Source organism: Medicago truncatula, chromosome 4 (assembly GCF_003473485.1).
Source record: "Medicago truncatula cultivar Jemalong A17 chromosome 4, MtrunA17r5.0-ANR, whole genome shotgun sequence".
NCBI classification, from domain to species: Eukaryota; Viridiplantae; Streptophyta; class Magnoliopsida; order Fabales; family Fabaceae; genus Medicago; species Medicago truncatula.
In genome coordinates this window covers 25866215-25888843 of record NC_053045.1, presented here as the reverse complement: position 1 = coordinate 25888843, position 22629 = coordinate 25866215, and the positions used below count along the sequence as shown (strand labels likewise).

Genomic DNA, 22629 nt, shown 5'->3' with positions numbered 1-22629 from the left:
AAAAATATAAAGATAAAGGACCAAAGTGTTACAAATAAATAAGATAAAAAATCTCTAATGTAATTATGTCTATAATTAAATAAAAATTAAAAGTATTAAAAAATTTCTTATGATTATAATTGATTCTCCTTCAAAAAAAAAAGATTATAATTGATTTTTTTTTTTTAGAAAAAATTCACTCATTTGTGACATTTAATGTTGTCGATGTATATTACATTTTGATTGACTGGTATCATGAGAGGGTAAATACCGTCTAAACAAGAGAGGGTAATCTAGAAAAAAAACCTTAATGGTGTAATTGCACGTTACGAAATTTAATTTGTGAAAAGTGAAGCAAATAAAAAAAATGTAAGGTATACTAAGTTTTTTTTTTTTTAAAGATACAAAAGGTATACTAATTTTTCTATTAAATTAATAAAATACTCTTTAACGTAAATAAATTAGTAAAATATTCTCTTGAAGAAGAAAAAAAAAGAGAAAGGTATACTAAGTATTATTTGTTTAATAAATTTTTTATGGTAATAGAATGAATATTCAATCCAGAAGTCTTAGCTCAACTGGTAAAATGCCAAAATTGTTACGCCGGATGCCATGATCGGGGTTCAAACCCTGGTACCTCCATTTATGTGTGTGAGTTTATAATAACTTTGTCATTTCGTCTATTTAAGAAGAAAAAAAAATGAATATTCATTACCCCTTTATTATTATAGAAGATATTGACCATATGACAACTGAATTTCTTTTCTAAAGTATATATGTTTTAATGAGTCAACGAAAAATTAAAATATAATATAACAACATTCAAAGCATAAAGAAAAGATACCTTTTTTTTAATTTATATATCACAAGTACACAATTTTCGTGACCATCTCAAATATCCAAAACATCAAACACTTATCTAGCACTCTTTAGAATTTCATTGTTAGAGAGAGTAGCCTCTCCATGGATTCAAATCCACTTAATAGTACTATCCCTTTCCTAGTCAATGTAAGGTCCTCCAATGAAAATCAAAACTCTCCAATCTCATCTCATGAAACAAAAATAGAGTTTGATTTCTTTAAGGACAACAACAATGACCATCATCAAGTTGTCTCTGCCTCTGTCCCTGACAATGATCATATTCATACTGATACATCATCTTTGTTGGAACTCAAGCTGAGTGTGAGTGATCATAATTCAATATTTTATTATTGTTTTTTTACTTAATATATTAAATATATTGTTTTTAAATTTCATAGCTTTTGAATTTGTAATCGCAAACAATCATTTATTTTTTATGATCATCTTGTTAATTTGTCGAATACAATTTTTTTTTCTGCAACAGCTTGGTCCCAATCCTGTTACTACCAATACTAGTAGTGATCAATCTATGATGGATGATGGCATGTCACCTAATTCAGAAGACAAGAGAACTAAGAGGGAGGTAATGTTATTGACACCTAGCTGAATTTAATGAAGTTTTATCTAATGAAGAATTTTTTTTCCTTCCATTTGATTGGATCAACTATATTTATAAGTATAATACAATATAATAATATATGCAACCATTAGTGTCATCCATTTCTCCCCTTTTATTTTAACCATGGATAATAATTATGTTTTCATATTGAGTTTAACTAGCATGTGTTGTCAATGTACAATTATTTTATACATGTATCCATTGATATGTTATCACGGTAATTAATGAATATCACAACTTATATGTTTTCATATTTATTAATTGATGTAGCAACACATCATTTGATGAATGTGTAAAATGATTGTACACCAACAAAATACACTAAATAATTTCTTTCATATTTCTTTTATTTGGTTTCATTTTTTAAAACATACTTTGTTTAATATTTTAAACCTAAATTGAATTTATTTATTCAATATTTTAAATACTGCCCTCACTACTCAAATTTTTCAGGCCCAACATTGCACATATATGATACGGACATAAACAATTACATTTTAATGTTTTATTTTCTGAAATTAATATTGGCTGTTGATGTGTCAACTTTATTGTTTTGTCTAGTGTTTATAAAAATAAGATTTGGATCCTCTTATTTGTGAAAAAAAAATGTCAGTTATGTTACTGATCTCACTATTAAAATGCATTGCACTCTTAGAACACTATTAACATGATGGGGTCCAATGCATTTTGTCTTTTTATGGATAATCGAATGCAATTTAATGGTGAAATGATTATGATAACCCCAACATGTTTTATTCGAACGTGAGATGATCCAAATCCGTTTTTTTTTATCTAATGATGTTTGAATTCATTGAACTATTTTCAGTTGGCTATTCTTCAAGGCGAGCTTAAACAAACAAAAATGGAGAACTGTAGATTAAAATTGATGTATGATCAGCTTAAAACAGATTACAATAACATGCGGATGCATAACAAGAAAGTGATGCAAGACCGTAAGGTAAAGGAAGTTAAAGGAAAAGAAGCCATTGATGGAAAATTTAAAGAGAAAAAAAGAATTGAGAATGGTGGACTATTGGAGCCAAGGAAATTTATGGATCTTGGATCGACTACTAATAAGGTTAAGGAAGTTAAAGGACAAGATGTTTCTGATGGAAAATTTGGTGAGAAAAAGAGAATGAAGAATGGTGGAGAATTAGTGAAAAGGAAATTTGTTGATGCTGGGTTGGCTACTAATAAGGTTAAAGAAGTGTTTAATGGTAAATTTGAAAAGAAAACGAGAATTGAAAATGGTGGAGAGTTGGTGCAAAGGCAATGTAGGGATCTTGTGTTGATTAATAATGTTGAGACTGCGATGGATCATGAAGCTTCTTCCTCATCAATGAGAAAACCTAGAAGTAAGGATCAGTTAGGATCGACGTTAAAAAGCATCGAGGAGGCTTCGAAGGAGTTAGTCCTAAGTAAGAATGAGGATGTTAATGTTGATAATGCCGAGGCTACATCGACAAAAGCAAGAGTTACTATTAGAGCTAGATCACAAGAAACCATGGTAAGTATGTTAAAGTGTATATTAACTTTCAACTTTGCAAGTTTTTATATAACAAATTGTTGTCCTTTTTCGCTAAAAGAAATTATTTTTATTCTGTTAGATCACTGATGGATGTCACTGGAGAAAGTATGGACAGAAACTGACGAAAAGAAACCCATGTCCTAAAGCGTATTATCGTTGCAGCATGGCTTGTGGTTGCCCAGTTCGAAAACAGGTAACTTCTTCTGTAACTATCTAAAATACATGTATTTATTAAGGTTTTAAATTTCTGTCACACCTTAATGATTGCATTCGCATTATTACATTCAATATTATAGAGAATTTATGCAAAGTCACTTGCATTAAAGTCGCAATGATATTAAACTCTTCGATTGTTGCCTTCATCGGAGTCACAAACATGCATATTTTAAAACCTTGGTATTTAATCATTATCTTTATGTATGTTTTCAACTACTTACAAAATAACTTAACATATATAAAAATTGTTAGTAATGATTAATTTGATATGCATTGCACAAGGTTGAATAACAATAGAATTTAATTGAACTGTGTTTCCACTTTTAAAGTTCATGTTTCTATGCTAGAAAATGGATTTGGATTTCCTCCATTTCGCAATCCATGCATTTACACAGCCAGCACATCGATGGCCATTAAAAATCAAAGTATGCATTGAAGTTTGGATCATGCTATCTTCGATACAACGACCATCGACGTACTTACTATGTGAATGCATGAATTTGCTGAGTTCAACAAACTCAAATCCAAAATGGTAGCTCCCTAACTAGGTTAGTTAAAATACTTATGAAGTGTTATGTACTGTAATGACAATATTATTCACTATAATTCAAACTTAACAGGTACAAAGGTGTGATCTTGATAGAACAGTTGTCATCACAACATATGAAGGAAATCACAACCACCCTTTACCTGCAACAGCCAAAGAAATGGCAAAAACAACTTCAGCAGCTGCAAAGATGCTTCTTTCAACATCAACATCAAGCAATGATGGACAACTGAATGCCAATTTACTCAAAAGAACGCCCCTTCCTTGTTCTTCAAGTATTGCAACTATCTCAGCTTCTGCACCATTTCCAACCATTACACTTGATTATACTCAATCTTCGAATACTCCACAAAGGAACCCAAATCAATTTCAAACTCCTTTAACTTGTCAAAATTTTTCAAATTCCTCATCTTCTCTGGTCTCTCAAACACCTAATCAGAACCAATCAAAATTTTCTGGACTACCAATGTCAAAAGTTGCAGCTGTCCCTTCAAAACTATTGGCAGTACCACATATTGCTCAGGCAGTTAATGCTGCCATTGCTGCTAATCCAAATTTTCCTGCAACTTTGTCAGCTACTCTTACTTCCAAGATTGGTGATACTCAGCCAAACAACACCGTTGTTGCAGCTGATAATAATAATGGGAACAATGTCACAAAGGTAATAACAATGGAAATACCACAGGTAGCACCAACAATGATGGGAAGGAATAAAATCAGGAATATCAATTACAAGACCTAAACTTCAATTTTATGGCTCAAAGATTTAGTTGATTTTGTTTCAATTTTTATCTTTATTCATCTGTTATTTTACTTTGGATTCAGGAAGTACTCATATTTTTCATAGATACTTTTTCTTTTTGGGAGGAATATTTGATGTTGGTGGTTATATGATCCCTCAAAGGTATTATGAAATTTTGTGCCAAAACAACAAAATATTTTTATTTAGTCAGATTATTTTTTCTATTTTTTGTTGTGTATTTTCATGTTGGAGTATGTTATTTCTCTAATTATATATATGAAGATTTTGTCTAGTCACACTTCAAATAAAAAGAGGGCAATTTCTACCCATGGATGTATATGGGAGATATGTGAAGATTTTGAGTAAAGCATGAAAAAGTTTATTTTAAAAAAAAAAAAAAAAAAATCTTTACATGAACATGGGAAATTTCAGTATTTACATATAATTTGAATTAAATTTAGGAGTAATCGAATATTTTTGAGGTGTGACTAGAAAAAATCTAGTATAAAGTGCGATTTTTTTCAATTGCTTATGTATTAGTCTAATTTTCTGACTTAATTTGTTTTTTTAAATGACAATATTTGCTCCATTTAAAGTAAACTTATTTTTTGTCTGCTCCTTTGGGTTCCTACTTGCTAGAACCTCTTGTGTGTGGATTCGGGAGGGGATATATGTGTGTTTTGTGAGGTCAATGTGTAGGCGTCTGCACTTGTTTGTCACTTGTCCTTTTGCCTCACAGGTATGGTATGGTGTCACTAGGTAGATAGGATGGGCGGGTGCTCTCTTTAAGGTCTTCCATAGTCTTGGTGTTGGGAGGAGAATCAAATTAGGTTTGCTCTTGATAATTTAGGTGAATATTTTACATTTATATGATATTTAGTTGCAATAAAATTTATGAGACTATATCTTATAGTATTTGTAAAGTTAACTCTCCTTTCAAAAAAAAAAAGTAGAGTTAACCGTAAAATTTCTTTGATGATTTGTATCCTTTATAATATTCTCATGTCCGGTAGTAAAGTCTCATGATATATTTCTTCTTCTAACTACTTCGTTTTTCTCTTGATTTATTATGGAGAAAGATTCTTCGTTATCAAACAAAGAAAAGATCATATAGTTACATCAATGATCAAGTCCTATAAGCTCTATAAAATATTAGCAATTACTATTAGTTTATCAATCTTATTCAAACCATCTGTAGGAGGCTATGCATGTGAAGGAGGCACTTTTTTTTTCTTCTCTTTTTAGTAGAAGGAGGCACATTTTTCATGGCCATATCTTGTGTATTAATTTAATGCACTTCATTATTCTATCAATGTATTGCTATTATATACTACGAACAAATGGCGTGAGAAAAAAAATCACAATTGCATACGTGTTTAGCATGAATTGGTGTAAAAAAAAATTAACATGAGAAAGAGATCTTTCATTAAGCTATGAAAAAAAAATTAACATGAGAAGTTTAGCATTTGCATTATTAGTAACTTTTCCGGTGAAGTTAATCCTATGACTAATTATTAAGCATTGTGTATTTAATTCATGTCGCGTCAGATTATATAGTGTGTTGCACATCTGCATATAATGTGTGTCATTATATCTTTATTTATTGTAATTGAGTCTATAATTAAATCAAAATTAAACATTTTTATTATTATTTTATTTTGTAAATCATAAATCTTATGCATCAAAATGGCCTTATCCTTAATCCACTAACGCCTAATTCAATGGCAATGGTACAAAACTAATGTTCAATGAGATTGAATCCCTTGGCTTCAATAAGTTAAAATCAATTGAGACTCAATGACAAAGGTACAACTAATCGTAGAATTTATGAATTTGAAGCCCTAATCTTAAATGAATTGAATTCAATTGAGAGTTTATGATAAACAATTAAAAAAAAACAATAACTAACTGAAACAAACGCGAAAAACTACATTTGAAAATCTAGGCGACATCCATGAAATTGGAAGCTATGTGGTTGTAACAAAATCTTCACATAATATTTGTGACCAATCTTGTGAGACTTATTGTCAAGATCACAACATATTGAATGAATTATTTAAAGAAAAAGTTTCAAAGTACTCTCTGTCTTATTTTAATTGTCACTTTAATATTTTCTTTATCTTAAAATAATTGTCATTTTAAAATATGAATGTAATATTTATTATTTTTTTCCACTAATATGCACTTATATTATTGAATTCAACTCTACTTAATTATTCGACAAACTACAATTAATAATGGTATTTTAGTAAATTATATTAATTTTACCTTTAAAATCAACTCAACTAATCATTTTTATAAGAACCGCGCAAACTCAAAAATGATTATTGAAATGAGACGGAGGGAATAATTTAGAAGAATCGAATTAGGTTCAAAGTTGGTGTTGATTGTATGGTGGGGTTTAGCATGAGAATGGATAGTTGTTTCCCATCATGGGAAAGTAAATTTTAGTCATTAGATTAAAGAGGTGTATTGATTTTATCATGGTCTATGTGCACTATATTTTTTTTTTCTGTTTTTCTTTCACATTTCTTCGACCTTCAGATCTGAAATTTTACACATCTACAGTGGAGGAAGAGTTTAACACTCCACCAACGATCTTCACCGCCTTCTCCATTCTCCCTTCCAACGTCTCATTTCTCGTCCCTGCCGTCGATTTCCACTTGTTACGCTCTCCTCATCGTCGTCCACTCACAACCTCTTCGACCTCCCCTCATCCTACCTAGATGGATTATGGCACCACCAAACCAGAATCACCATCACCGTGATGAACGAGTCTGCAAACTCAAGTTTGACTTGATTACCAAAAAAACTAACACCCTTCAATTGAATAAAACCATTATTATACTGAAAAATCAAATCAACAACACAAAAAATTATTTAGCAGAAGGTGGGCACCTTTAAAATCCAACCGATGGGTTTTCAAAAAAAAAAAAGAAATTAAATAATAAAATTTATTTTGCTTTATTGGTTTTCTTAAAATGCAAGATTTGCTAGGAAAGGACTGATATGGTGGTTAGGCAATTCACCAGCTTGTATCTCTTCAACAAAACCATTATCTTAGTGTCGGGATATGAAGCGTGGTGTAAAATATTAACAAAGTGTGTGCAACTGTAGTATCAGAGGAAGAGACGGTGGCGGAAGGTCGTAGTGGAAGGTCCGATAAGGTGGTGAGGTTAGGAGGAAGATGATAATGGAGGATGAGTAGTTAGATCTGGTACTGACAGCAGGGGCGGTTCTACCGTATGGCGACCCTGGCGGTCGCCCAGACTCGATCGATAATTTTTGCACATTAGACTCAACCCAAAAGCCCATTAACACATTTACAAAAAGAAAAATTTGGGCAATTTGAAAATTGTTACACGCAAATAGGTCTTGGAAATTTTATTTAGCACATTATTGATCGGTTCATCTCTCTTATTTTAACGGGTTAATTGTTCAAATTGACCCTGTAATATACTTTATGTTTGAAAAATGACCAAATAAAATACAAAACATATATTCTAGCATTGTAACTTGAATTTCTTCTTATTTAATTTTGATCACCCTATAATATACATATAGTCTAAAAATGTGACCTACAGGTTGAATTTTTTCACTATTTTTTTCATACATGTTTAGCACGTTAAAATATAGCTTTACACAAAATTAAATTTCTTCAACCAGGGATAAATTAATTATGAATTTTTATTCCCTCATAATTATGAATTTCTTAAACAATTTATAATTAATTTGTATCTCGTTTAAAAATTATAAAATTTCATTGTGAAGGTTCTTATCATGTTTGTTCTAGTCATACCTACAAAATTAGGGAACTAAATTTGACTTGTGAGTATACGCTTACGCGGAACAAAATTTCAATTTTGCACGTTTCAGTTCAAAAATCAAAATAAATTGAAACGACTTCGAAATGCTATGAAACTTTACAGATCCTTTTTATATATTTTTATAGATGTCTCTGCAAATAATGAGCTTAAAATTCGATTTATAGATCGAGATTTCTGTTGTTTTGTTTTTTTGAGCTTTTGACACTTTAAAAATTCATAATTAATTTGTCGTTTGTCGAAAATTTATAATTTTTTTGTTAAAACCATATTTTAACGTTCTTAACTCGCCTCTAGGAAATCATGAAAAAATTCAGCTTTTTTGAACTTCGCGTATATTACAGGTTATAAATAATAAAAATCTCGAATTACATGGTCAGAATACATATTATTTAATTACAGGGTCAATTTTCAGACTTCACGTATATTACGTGGTCAATTTCAATTAATAACCTTATTTTAAATTGTACTTTTGTTGACAAAATGATAAACCTCTTTTATTTCGGTTATTTTTAGGAAAAAAAATTGATTTATGACTGTTTATATATTATGTCACATGTGAATTTACGATTAATTTTTTGCCCGTGCTCCATAAATTTCCTGGCTCCGCCACTGACTGACAGACCATGATGCTTAATTCAATGGTTAAAAAAACTTTCCCATGGTGGGAAATAACCGTCCATTCTCAGGCTAAACCTCACTTGATTGTATAAGATGATATTTTCGATGAACCAAAAGTGAGAACAACATTAAAGGAAGGCGCAAACATTCCGACTAAGTCGACACCTCTGAGAAACTTTCATCCCTTTCCACCCATTATATATATACAAAATTAACTATATTTTTTAATATGTACCAAAATAACAAAACGCACATAGTATAATTTAACATAGGGAGGAGTATATACTAAATGTAAGAAATTGTATTTAATTTTTTTCCTTACATAAGCTGATATAAATAACCAGTATGTTTCCTCAAAAAGAAAAAAACTTGTATGCAATATTTGAATTGTTTCCTACCATATACACGTAGCACCTTTATGTTCACATGTATATAACACGTGTTGTTTTACAATTCACACGTGTTTTCTCTTTCTTGTTAGATTGGACCTAAATTCATTTTTCTTCCACTATTATTAAAAAAGAAATTCAAGTTTTCTTCCATAATTACGCAAAAACTGAAATTTTTTTTTTTCTAACCCTTTTTGCCAAAAAAAATCCACATATGACCCCCTATGAAAAAAAAATACCGAAATGACCCACTTTTGGTTTTTTTTTTTTTTTTTGTCTTTTAGTGGCGTTCCCGCCACCTGAAATGGCGGGATTGGCCGCCGGAGTTGACATCCGTCGCGTCAGGCTGGCGCAGCTTTTTTTTTTTATTTTTTTTTCGTTCCCGCCGTTTCATCTGGCGGGACTGATTATTTTATTATTTTTTTCGTTTTTTCTATTTTTCAATTAAATAATGATGATAAATAATAATAATAATAATAAATAATAATAATAATGATAATGATAAATATTTAATAAAAAAACTACTTTCTCCGCGGAAACCAATTACGCCAATGTAAACTATGACCTCCCGTAGCACATAATTTATCTTTTTTGTTCCGTACGGGTCGTTGGTGTTGCTCTTCCGCTTCCTCTTCCTCTTCCTCTTCCTCTTCCACATCCTCGTCAAGAATTTCAGCATCATCGTTAGTTTCCATAGCGACTTCATTTTGCATTTGGGAAGCTGAATTGGCCCAGATATCATTGACGAAGTCATCGTCATTAAACCCTGCTGCCAGATTTTCTATGGTATTTGTTTGTGAATTTGGCCATTGAGGTGCATAGCTTGTTTGGGGATAGTTGACAAAGTGTGGAGGGGTTGGTAGGTTGAACGAGGAGTATTGTGATTGGTCTGGATAACCGGTTTGTGTGGTGTATTGAGTTGGATTGTAGTCATCAAATGAATAGTTTGATGTTCGAGAGCTTTCTCCATGATGACTTTGTTGAGAATAGCTTGGATATGGGATTGGGGTGTTATGTAAGATTTGGTTTGTGGGATGTGGCGGTGATTGGTAAGTTTGGTTGTAGTTGTGGTTGGTGGATGGGTTAAAGGTTTGGTCAAAGTTAGTGGGTGGAGGTGTCATGAATTGGTTATAGGGTGGAGGTGTATTTGACCACATATTTTCATCTGGCACCGTATAAGTTTGTGGGACTGCAGGATAGTCACGCGGCAATCCTGGTAAAATTGATGCACATGCTTGCCTTGGGTTTGACAATAATACTTGTCTAGAAAGCCACAAATAATCTCCGAAAAATTCCCAATACCATGCAAAATATTGACGATTTGGATAAACCTCATGGTTATACCGAACGCCGTGAAGTGCTAATTGATGACGTTGGTTCCAGTTTTGGACTTGACGATGATGCTTATCTCCCCACGAGCCTTTAATTCTATCTTTTGACAAATTAATTTTGTGGAAATCTTTCAAATTTTCTGGTAAGGAAGGTGGGTGTTGCGGTAAGCCAAATTGAAGCCTTACTCTGTCTGTCTGATGTCTCTCGACAATCTGAAAACAGATGAGATATGTGTTTGCAGACCATATCTGGCTTTCTTCTTCGTTGTTGTAATTGAAGTTGACATAAGGCCTCCAGGAGAACTGTTTAAAAAGAATGAATATTAGTCTTCAATTGTTGACTAAAAAGCAATGACTAAAAGAAAGTGTAATACCTGATCATATGTCATGGTGTCGATTTTTAAACGCGTACATACGAGATTATTCCGAGGATTTTCCACGAATTTATTACCATGTTCTAGCCATCTAGTTAATTTTGAAAATGTTATAATTAGTAAAGTCTGTATAAATTTATGTAAAAATTAATAAAAAAATAACATTTATTTTACTTACATATTTGCCAACGGAAGTTGTGCATGAGCTTGTGGTGGTATCCTTGGCACGGGAGCTAAGCATGACATTCTTGACCACGCCCATGCTTGCAAGAGAATTGTGCACCCAGGCATTTCGATATTGCCATATATTGCACCGTCACACAAGGATCTATATAGCGTGGCCAAGCAAGCTGAACCCCAACTATACTGTCCAACCTCCTCAGGTGATTTATCCAACAATTGCAAAAACGATAAATGTACAAGATTACCAGTATTATTAGGCATTATTCGAGAGCCTATCAAGTATAAGACATAGGCTCTAAACATATGTAGAGTCGTGGGTGGACCTGTCATACCAACACCGTTGATATATTCTTGAAGCCATGATAATCTTATACTCTTCCCGTCATGGCGAGAGTTTAATGGCTTACTTCCTAATATAGGTTCAACAATCTCCCACCCAACTTCTGTTTTACCGGTAATCGGTTCACCGTTAACCTTTAAACCAAGGAGCATATGAACGTCTTCCAACGTTATTGTACACTCGCCCGATGGAAAAAGAAATGTGTGGGTTTCCGGCCTCCATCTTTCACATAATGCGACAATTAAACGATTATCAACATTATATTTGTTTAAATTAGCAAAGTCCCACAATCCGGCTGACCTTAAGCTATCTTCAATGGTTGGGGGCGCCGGGGAAATCTTACGATGACATCGAACTCGAAGGTAATGTTGGTCTTCGTTCTACAAAATATTAATATTGTTAATAATTAAGTCTTATTAATTATACATACAGAACATAATCTTAATAGAATTGATAGACATAAATAATTAAACAAAAATAATTTTAATATAATTAACTTTCAATTAAAATAAAATAATATAAACTTACATTAATAGTTTCTGCAATATGACGAGATCTATGTTTGTTGCCTAAATAAAGGATGTCTCCCATCTTAATATTAGAAGGTAAGAAAAGCTTTACGGTATGCTTCTTTTGACAAGGAAAGAAATGTTAGATTGAGAGGAATTTTAAAACTGGTGTGTAGTAGTGTGAAACTAGAACACTGATTTTATAGAAGAAAAATTGAAGTCTTGAATTAATGTCTACAACTACTACTACTTTCAATTATTAAGTTTGGTCTTTTCAACCAATGCATGCATCAATTGTACCAAGAATCTTGAATTTGTATGCCTGTTCACGTTTGCAGAATTTGCCTTCCGTTACCGCCACTCCAAACGGCGGGAATGACCGTCCGGTCCAATGAAAACTCAACACGTGTCCTCTGGTTCAGGGAAGGACTGTTCACGCGCCTGAAAAGCCTGTACACGCGCCTGGCAAGGACTGTTCACGCGTCTGGCAACACTGTACACGCGCCTGCAAAGCTGATTTTTCCTGTAGCGCGTGCAGGCTTTTCCCTTGGTCCCGCCAGTCCAAATGGCGGGAATGGCTTGGCCCAGTAAAAAATTGACACGTGGCATGGCATTTATCAGTTATTCCTCTATATTATGGGCTCTTCTTAACACTTAGAAACAAGCAAAATTATTCAAGAAAGATAGCAACAATGGCACCCACACCAGAGAATGTATTTTTCATTGTCCACTACAATGGAAAAGTTTCAAGAAATCAATTTGGTTCATTTTTTGAAAGTGAGCAAAGAAAATGTTTTTATGTTAGCATCAAAAGCAACATTGATCATTTGAAAAAAAGAATTGAGCAGAAACTACATCTCACTGAATCTCAGGTGATATCTAAAATTATATATCGAGCACCACAAGCCTTCGTTCAAGGTCATATCCAGTATAATGACACCGAAATATACGACAACGATGACATTGCAGATATGTTTGCCACTCACAAATATTTTAATGCGGTTGGTTCCATTGAGTTATCGGTTATTATTGAAAACCGGGAGATTTCACAACCGCGTCAAACACCACAACCGCGTCAAACACCTCAATTGTTTTCACAAACACAATATGAGTTTGAACACCCATCTTCATCACAACAATTACCATACACCGAGCTACTCTCACAAACACAATATGAGTTTGACCCCCCTTCTTCATCACAACAATTACCGTACACCCAACCGTTTTCACAAACACAATGTGAATTTGAACCATCATCTTCACAACCACCACCGCAAACGCAACCACAAACACAAACCCGCCTAGAAGATCTTTTCACTCGTCAGTTTGAAGACATCCCAGACACCATTCAAGATCAAGAAGAAGAAACTAGTAATGAAAGTGAAAGTGAAGAAGACGAGGCACTTGAGCATGATGCGGATCAAGAAGACGAACATGAAAACAGAAATGAAGAAGAAAATATTTGGAGGAGCATTATGGCTGGCACACAACCACAACCACCGCTACAGGCAGTGCCGATCAGAGCCGCTTACTGTCCCCCGTTGCATATGCGTAACGTTGACGTTGATGCTTATGATGCTCTGACTACCGACGATCACTGGAATACGAATGTTCCTGTCGATGGGGCTATTCAGGAAGGAATGACATTTCACAACAAAGAAGATTGTTTGCATGCAATCAAGTCTTTCCACATTCGACAATCGCTGGATTACGATGTTATACACTCAGATCCAACAAGATATGTCATTCAATGTACACTCGAGACTTGTCAATTTAAGTTGAGAGCTTCCTTTAGAAAAAAGACTGGCAAATGGAAGATTGGGACCATGATGGGTCCACACAATTGCACATCGACTTTAATGTCGCAGGATCATCGCAAGCTCAACTACAAGCTTATAAGCCAAAGCATCAAGACACTTGTGCATGCGGATGCCTCGGTAACGCCAAAATTGATCATTGCGCACATTAAAGAAAAGTTTAACTACACAACCACGTATCGAAAGGCGTGGTTAGCAAAGAACACTGCCATCGAATCTATTTACGGGAAATGGGAGGAATCATATAATGATCTTCCGCAATGGTTAAATGTGATGAAGGAGACGATGCCAGGGACCGTCTTCGATTTAAAAACGCAGATTGGCGAGAATGGAGAGACACAATTTCATCGTCTATTTTGGGCCTTCTATCCATGCATCAATGGGTTTAAGTATTGCAAACCAGTTGTCCATGTCGACGGGACGTGGTTGTATGGCAAGTACAAAGGAACATTGTTGCTTGCGGTAGCACAAGATGGAAACAACAAAACGATTCCAATCGCCTTTGCGCTTGTCGAAGGTGAGACAAAGGAGGGCTGGAGTTTTTTTTTGAAAAATCTAAGAAGGCACGTCACAAAGGGAATATCTGTCTGCATGGTCTCCGACAGACATGAATCAATTAAAAGCGCATTCAATGACCCAAGGAATGGTTGGCAAGCAACTGGTTCAGCTCATGTGTACTGCATTCGACACATTAAGCAGAATTTCATGAGGACAATCAAGGATGGAGATCTTAAGGATGTTGTCAATAATATGGGTAACAATATTATGTTACAGTTTTTTTTTATATCGTGTTATTATTAAATAGGTTCACTATCTAACTAATTGTTTTTTCTTAACATGCAGGATATGCCCTAAACGTACCCTTGTTCAATTACTATCGTGGTGTAATCCAGGAGGCAAATCAGCGTGCATTAGATTGGGTGGACAATATTCCGAAAGAAAAGTGGACTCAAGCATATGATGAGGGTCGACGATGGGGCCAAATGACAAGCAACATCGTTGAGTCGTGGAACTCTGTGTTTAAGGGAACACGCAACCTACCTGTTACACCTATAGTTCAATCAACCTACTATAGGCTGGCATGTCTCTTTGCTGATAGGGCTCAAAAAGCGTTTGCAAGGGTAGGTTCCGGAGATTTGTTCAGTGAATATTGCCAAAATGCGATTCAGGATGACATTGTTAAGTCCAACACCCATCATGTCGAACAGTTTGACCGAGAAAGGTATACCTTCTCAGTCCGTGAGACCGTCAACTACAGGGAAGGAAGGCCAATGGGAACTTTCAAGGTGGACCTACGAGCGGGGTGGTGTGATTGTGGGAAATTTCAAGCTTTACATTTGCCATGTTCTCATGTCATAGCCGCGTGTTCTTCATTTCGCCATGACTACACAACCCTTATTCCACCTGTGTTCAAAAACGAGAGTGTTTACTCCATCTACAACACAGCCTTCAAAGTAGTCCACGACAAGAGTTATTGGCTTCCATACGACGGTCCCGTGCTTTGCCATAATCCAAACATGCGAAGACTAAAGAAAGGTCGACCCAATAGTACCCGCATAAGGACTGAAATGGACGAGGAGGTGGTGGAGAGGACTCCAACGCCGAGACGGTGTGGGTTGTGTCGGCATACCGGTCATATTAGGAGAAATTGTCCGAGTTTAAATAATCGGTAGTTAATAACGTTATGTATTATGTGTTCAAATAAATTAATATATTTTTATCTATCATTATTATTTGTTGTGTTTTATTTTATGTAAAAAAATGCTATTTGTTCAAAAAAAAAATGTAAAACAATGCTGCCAAAAAAATAAAAAGAAAAAAAGATAAATTATGTGCTACGGGAGGTCATAGTTTGCATTGGCGTAATTGGTTTCCGCGGAGAAAGTAGTTTTTTTATTAAATATTTATCATTATTATTATTTATCATTATTATTATCCTCATTATTTAATGTAAAAAAAAAAACGAAAAAAAAATTAAAATAATCAGTCCCGCCAGATCAAACGGCGGGAACGGAAAAAAAAATTAAAAAAAAAACAACTGCCGTCATGACGCGACGGCTGACGTGACTGCAGTCTGACCGGCGGCCAGTCCCGCCATTTCAGATGGCGGGAACGCGCTAGAAGACAAAAAAAAAAAAAAAAAAATTCAAAAGTGGGTCATTTCGGTATTTTTTTTTCATAGGGGGTCATATGTGGATTTTTTTTGGCAAAAAGGGTTACAAAAAAAAAAATTTCGCAAAAACTCTTTTTCTCACACAATATAGAAATTTTTTTTTTTTCTGACCCTATTTGCCAAAAAAAATCCAGCTATGACCCCCTTTGAAATTTTTTTACAGAAATGACCCACTTTTTTTTTTTTTTTTTTTTTTTGTCTTTTTCCTCGTTCCCGCCATCTGAAATGGCGGGACTGAGCCGCTGGTACACGTGGCGCATCCTGAATGGCCACTTTTTTTTTTTTTTTCTTTCATTACCGCCATTTGAAATGGCGGGACCCCGGCAGATTTTGACACGTGTCAGCCGTTTTTTTTTTTTTTTGTCCTGTAGTATATTTAGAAAATTGAGAAAAAATTTCAATTTTGTTCCCAGAGGGAATCGAACCAGGCACACGTGAGACATTGCTAGGCTGCGTTACCACCAAGCCAATGAAGATTTGATGTTAATGTTTGCATCCAATAATATATATACCATTTTTAAAACCAGATTCACACACCATGAGGCATGAACCATCCAATTTTTCATTTTTGTTTTTTTATTGGATAATTTAGGATCTCCGACGAAATATATTTTGATAAAATATCCGACGAATATATATATATATTATTATCCGACAAAATATATATTTTTCACCGATAAATTATCCGACGAAATGATTTATATATTATTTCAAGATAAAATCTAAAATCCAATTAAAATTATAAAATCTCCTATATTTATTTTTTAGGTGAATTCACATTAAATTTTTTTATTGTTTTAAGGTGAATTCGCCTCACTTATTCATCTTTAAGGTGAATTTTTCTAGCCACTAGGCGATTTTATAAAAAAAAAAATTCACCCCGGCCACGGGCACCTCAATTATCCAATAAAAAAAATAAATATAGGAGATTTTATAATTTTAATTGGATTCTAGATTTTATCTTGAAATAATATATAAATCATTTCGTCGGATAATTTATCGGTGAAAAATATATATTTTGTCGGATAATAATATATATATATATTCGTCGGATATTTTATCAAAATATATTTCGTCGGAGATCCTAAATTATCCAATAAAAAAACAAAAATGAAAAATTGGATGGTTCATGCCTCATGGTGTGTGAATCTGGTTTTAAAAATGATATATATATTATTGGATGCAAACATTAACATTAAATCTTCATTGGCTTGGTGGTAATGCAGCCTGGCAATGTCTCACGCGTGCCTGGTTAGATTCCCTCTGGGAACAAAATTGAAATTTTTTCTCAATTTTCTGAATACACTACAGGACAAAAAAAAAATAACGGCTGACACGTGTCAAAATCTGCCGGGGTCCCGCCATTTCAAATGGCGGTAATGAAAGAAAAAAAAAAAAAAAAGTGGCCAGTCAGGATGCGCCACGTGTACCGGCGGCTCAGTCCCGCCATTTCAGATGGCGGGAACGAGGAAAAAGACAAAAAAAAAAAAAAAAGTGGGTCATTTCGGTAAAAAAATTTCAAAGGGGGTCATAGCTGGATTTTTTTTGGCAAATAGGGTCAGAAAAAAAAAAAATTCCACAATATACAAGGAAGAAAAGAGGATCACGTGACATGCGTGTGTTGAAAAGCTTCTTTCATATATTTTTATAATACAAACTTGGTTCTGACACGCCATTAAGATGAGAAGAATGATAATGACACACATTTTAACACATATTTTTCACCATTTTCTTTTTGATTGATTAAATATCACATGAGTCCCACCAAATCAGGTAGAATCCATGTAAATTTGGTGAAATTCATGTAATTTTAATAAATCAAAAAGAGTGTGTTGAAAAATGTGTGTTAAAATGCATGTTGCTAGCATTTCGGATTAAGCTTTTCAACCAATAAACAACAACAGTAATCCATCCAAAAATAATAATTTCTCTAGCATAAGGTGTACCAGACAGACCACTAAAAGTTTACAATAATAGGAGCAATAACAATTAGCAAAATCCACCGATACCCAAACTAGGAAAAAGGCTTTGCCACCACATATGATAGCTAAAAAGAAAGTTAGCATATTTAGCTTCGGCCACCAAAAAGAGAGCAATTTAACTTTATCTAACAGTTGCATAATAGACTTTTCTTTGAATTTAAATAGCATGTTATTTCTTTCTGTCCATAAAACTCACACCGAAGCGAGCCAAATGAACTATAAGAAATAACGATGGGCATGATAACCTCCTGTGGAATGAGAAAACTGAATAAAATGATCCATAATATGGTGTGGGTCGATTGAATAAATGTTCTCCAAGACTGAACTAGCTGCAGAGAGAACTGAATAATGCACAGTGAAGGAATAAGTAATGAGTTGATTCAACTTTATCGCACACACTCACGCAATGATGAGCTTCTTGAGAAATAATGTAGCATCTGACCAAATTATCCTTTGTCGGCAACCTGTTACACAAATTATCCTTTGACCAAATTATCCTTTGAAAGTTAGAAGAATTTTTTTTGCTGAACGTAGAAACCAGAGAAAAGAAGAGAGGAGAAGAAGGAAACCCTCTCTAAAGAGAATGGAATTCACTAAGACTTTGAAAGGTTTAGCAATGCATTAGAAGAAATAATATATTGATATTTCGAAGAGATTCAACCTGATGAGCTGCAATCTTGAATCTACACTAGCTGAAGTGAATCTGAAGCTTGTAAAGAATGAAGATGAGGAGTTAGTTGATCCTACATTGTTCAAACAAATTGTACGATCATTGAGATATACGTGTAATAGCAGGCCATATATAGTTTATGTCTTTGATATAATCAGTAGGTTTATGAGTGTACCTATAATCTCTCATATACTTGAAGCTAAAAGGGTTATGAGATACATCAAGGGAACTTTATACTATGGTATACTCTTTCCTACAAATGTCAATGAAGAAAATATGAATCTAATTGCTTACTCAGAAAAGCAAGATAGAAAAAGTACTTTAGGATACTTGTTTATGTTTATGAATTATCCAATATCATGGTGTACAAAGAAACAACTTATGGTAGCCTTCTCAACATGAGAATCAGAATATATAGCAGGTTGTTTAGCAGCATGTCAAGCAATATTGCTGGATTCCGTGTTGAAGGAACTGAAGATAGAAGTTTGCAAGCCTATTGCATTCCTCATTAACAATAAATTTGCTATAGATTTAGCAAAGAATCAAGTGTTTTCATGAAAGAAGCAAACACATTAAGGCAAAATTTCACTTTATTAGAGAACAAGTGAACAAAGAAATGTTTAAGGTCATACATTGTTCAATAGAGGAACAACTAATGGATTTGTTAACAGAAGCTGTGAAGATTGACATATTTGTCAAAATAAGAAGCATGATTGGAATGGTGAAGCTAAAAAACTTGAATTAAGAGAGAATGTTAGTTTATAATTCAAGTTAGTTGAGATAAACTTAGAGTTAGTTAAGATAGAAAGTAGTTAGATGGTTTGTTATGGTTGTTAGCTACTTTTAAACAAAGATCGTTAGCTTTTGATCATTTACTTGATCAGCAAGTAATATACATAAGCTTGTATATAAGTATGATGTAAACACACTTTCATTGATAATGATAATAACAAGTTTACAATCAATAGTTAATTATATTCTCTTCTTCTCTCTCAATTTCTCAATTCTCTCTTTAAAAACAGATATCTTTTAAAAGTTATTATTGCTGCGCTATCATCATGTACATTGTTGCGAGAGTAATGATAAAGATAATTGGCACGTGCTTTTCTCTTGTGTGGCCAATGTTGAGGTATTGAACCAACATGAACTATGTACCACCAGTATACTACCATTTTTATCGCTTTATGCATATTTTTCTGAGGAATGTTTTGAGTTTCTTACAATGGAGAAAATTACTGAAATAATTTTCATACAATTTAATTTTATACACAGTCTCTTTGGTAACCCCTCCATTTACACATAAGTATTGTCGATTGATTTTACAAACCAACACATGTTTTTTTAGCGTGTTTTATTTTTACTTGCACACTTTTTTAGAAACATTTTAGAAGGTCATCTATCTTAAATTTGTTCCAAGTCAAACACGCTCCACGGTGGAGTTCCTTATGGAATAGCTACAAAAAAAAAATATGGATATGTTGATATAGGTAGTACTATACAATTCTTATAAGTCTTCTTTTAATCATGCACTCTCATACATGCATGACCTCATGATCCCTCTCATTCTGATGTAGATTTAGTTCGTCTAGAAGCTAACAGAAACCGGTCATAGTCATGCCTTGTGCACTAACAACTAGCCTGCGTCCTCGTCAACCTCAGACGTTTACATGTCCACCGGATTTCACTATGTTCATCCTCGAACAACATCGTATTGGGAGAGGTCTACTCTAATACCACTTATAACACTGCATACGTCATTAAACATTGTCGACTGGCCCTACAAAACAACAATATTCTTTTCAATGTGTTTTGTCCTCGCACGCTTTTCGAAAAACTTCTCAAAATTTCACCCATCCCAAAATTGATTCACGTCAAACACGCTTAATTGTGGTGTTGTTTAGGGAATGGCTGGCTGAAAGAAGATACATCTTATCCGTATAGACTGTACTAAACAATTTTTATAAGACTTCATTTAACCATACAGTCTCATACGTGCATGATCTCATGATCTATCTTATTTTGATGTGGTTTGGTTCGTCTAGAAGGTGTCAAGAGCCGCTCATTGTTGGGCACCGGCGACCACTCTTGCCCTCATTAGCCTCGGGCAGTACACAGGTCAAGGTTCGAACCCGGACACTCCACTTATTCACTTAAGAGATGACTTTTTAGTCATTAGACAACTTGATAAAAAAATACCAATATAAGTGTATTTAAAATTAAATTAGAAGGACGAAATTCTCCTTATTCCTTTGCAACAAATGGACCAATAGAGATTCTTCAAGCACTTTTACCTTTCAATGCATTCCATAGGATTCGCCGTTGAAAGCTGCAAAAGATATCCATTCTCATTTCCTGTCTAAACCATATTCAACATTTTTGAATAACGATGTGAAGTATTATTAATTATGTCCGTGTGAAACAAAGACTAACTACAAAATTTGGGAAAAATAATAGTGGAATAACATGTGACTGAGTTGTCACACTGCGGTCATCTCAAAACTATAAGATAATGCTACCTAATGTAACAATTTTCACAATACATATTACACCTATATTGTGATTTTACACCTACATGTAAAATTGTGATTAATATTACACCTACATGTAAAATTGTGATTATTATAATTAAGTATATGATAAATTTAGACCACCTAAAATTTTTGATTAATCATTTAGTTAAATTAACCTTAATTTTGATCGTACATTTATTCAATTAATTAAACTGCTATACCAACCAAGTTAACTTCAAATACATTTGTGAACCATTTTCTAGAATGTTTTCTTGTTTTAACAGAACACTTTCTAGAATCTTTGTACAGAAAGTACTCCTTTTTTTCTCTGACGGAATACTGAAGGTACACCTAAATATCATAGAAATAGAAAAACAATGAATTTTTTTTCTCCGGTTTTATTTGCCAAAAGCACCTGCACCAGTTGACTTGTACTATTACTCACCTTAATGTCCCATATACAACTTGTAATTTGTCAAGGGCTAATTGTTCACACTCTATAATTAGATAATTCAACTCCCTACCAAAAATACTAACTTCAAATCAAAATATATGATACTAAAGTCCAACCGTTTTGGTAATTCAACACTTCAATCCACCCAATTCATCTTAAAGGGATTGCATAGTAGCTTGAAATTCAAAGAACTCGTGGGTGTCTAATTTTAAGGGGTCTTAAAGATTGAACTTGTGTTATTGTTTAGCATATAAGATTGGAAAATTGAAGGAATCTGTTATCATACATGTGTAAACATTTTTCTAATTATAGTGGAAGACCGTGATAGAGACGTTTTCTATCATGAAGAGATGACATACCTCTAATGAGAACAAAAAAAGTGACCCTCTATAAATATTATAAATATTGGTGTTCTTATATCTTCCCTATCCGTTTAGAGTTCCGCATTATAATTATATATGAATATATTGTGTGAAGTTATATTAATTTAAGGTTTAACTACGATTTCGATACTCTCATTTTGAACAGCTCACGAAAATGGTCCTATCTCTTTTAAATCGAACAAAACCGTCCTTAAACTATATGTTTTTTGCAATTTTAGTACTACCTCCTATTTTTCAACTCTAGAAACGCAGAGAAATGACAGTTTTAGACCTACCCCCTATGCTCAACCATGAAATAAACAAGGAATAAAGCATGTGGGTACAAGGAATCCACTTTATTCAACACATAACCAAAAAACCCTAATTTCTAAGATATGTTTCAAATGAAGGTTTTTTGGTTAGTGTGCTGAATAGAGTAGATTCCTTGTACCCACATGTTTTATTCCTTGTTTATTTCATGGTTGAGCATAGGGGGTAGGTCTAAAACTGTCATTTCTCTACGTTTCTGGAGTTGAAAATAGGAGGTAGGACTAAAACTGCAAAAAACATGATAGTTTAGGACGGTTATGTTCCATTT

General features: G+C 33.7%; 2 protein-coding genes across 2 annotated transcripts; both read left to right on the top strand.

Annotated features, from left to right (window-relative positions):
• Window positions 1-942: 942 nt before the first annotated feature.
• On the top strand, window positions 943-4492 carry LOC25492151 (WRKY transcription factor 42). Its single transcript, XM_024780532.1, has 5 exons — window positions 943-1161; window positions 1325-1423; window positions 2286-2966; window positions 3067-3180; window positions 3824-4492. Exons 1-5 carry the CDS (start codon window positions 943-945, stop codon window positions 4490-4492), a joined length of 1782 nt encoding a protein of 593 aa, XP_024636300.1.
• A 9666-nt stretch (window positions 4493-14158) lies between these two features.
• LOC120580104 (uncharacterized) lies at window positions 14159-15596 on the top strand. Its single transcript, XM_039833103.1, has 2 exons — window positions 14159-14634; window positions 14724-15596. Exons 1-2 carry the CDS (start codon window positions 14166-14168, stop codon window positions 15551-15553), a joined length of 1299 nt encoding a protein of 432 aa, XP_039689037.1. The 5' UTR covers window positions 14159-14165; the 3' UTR covers window positions 15554-15596.
• The last annotated feature ends 7033 nt before the right edge of the window (window positions 15597-22629 follow it).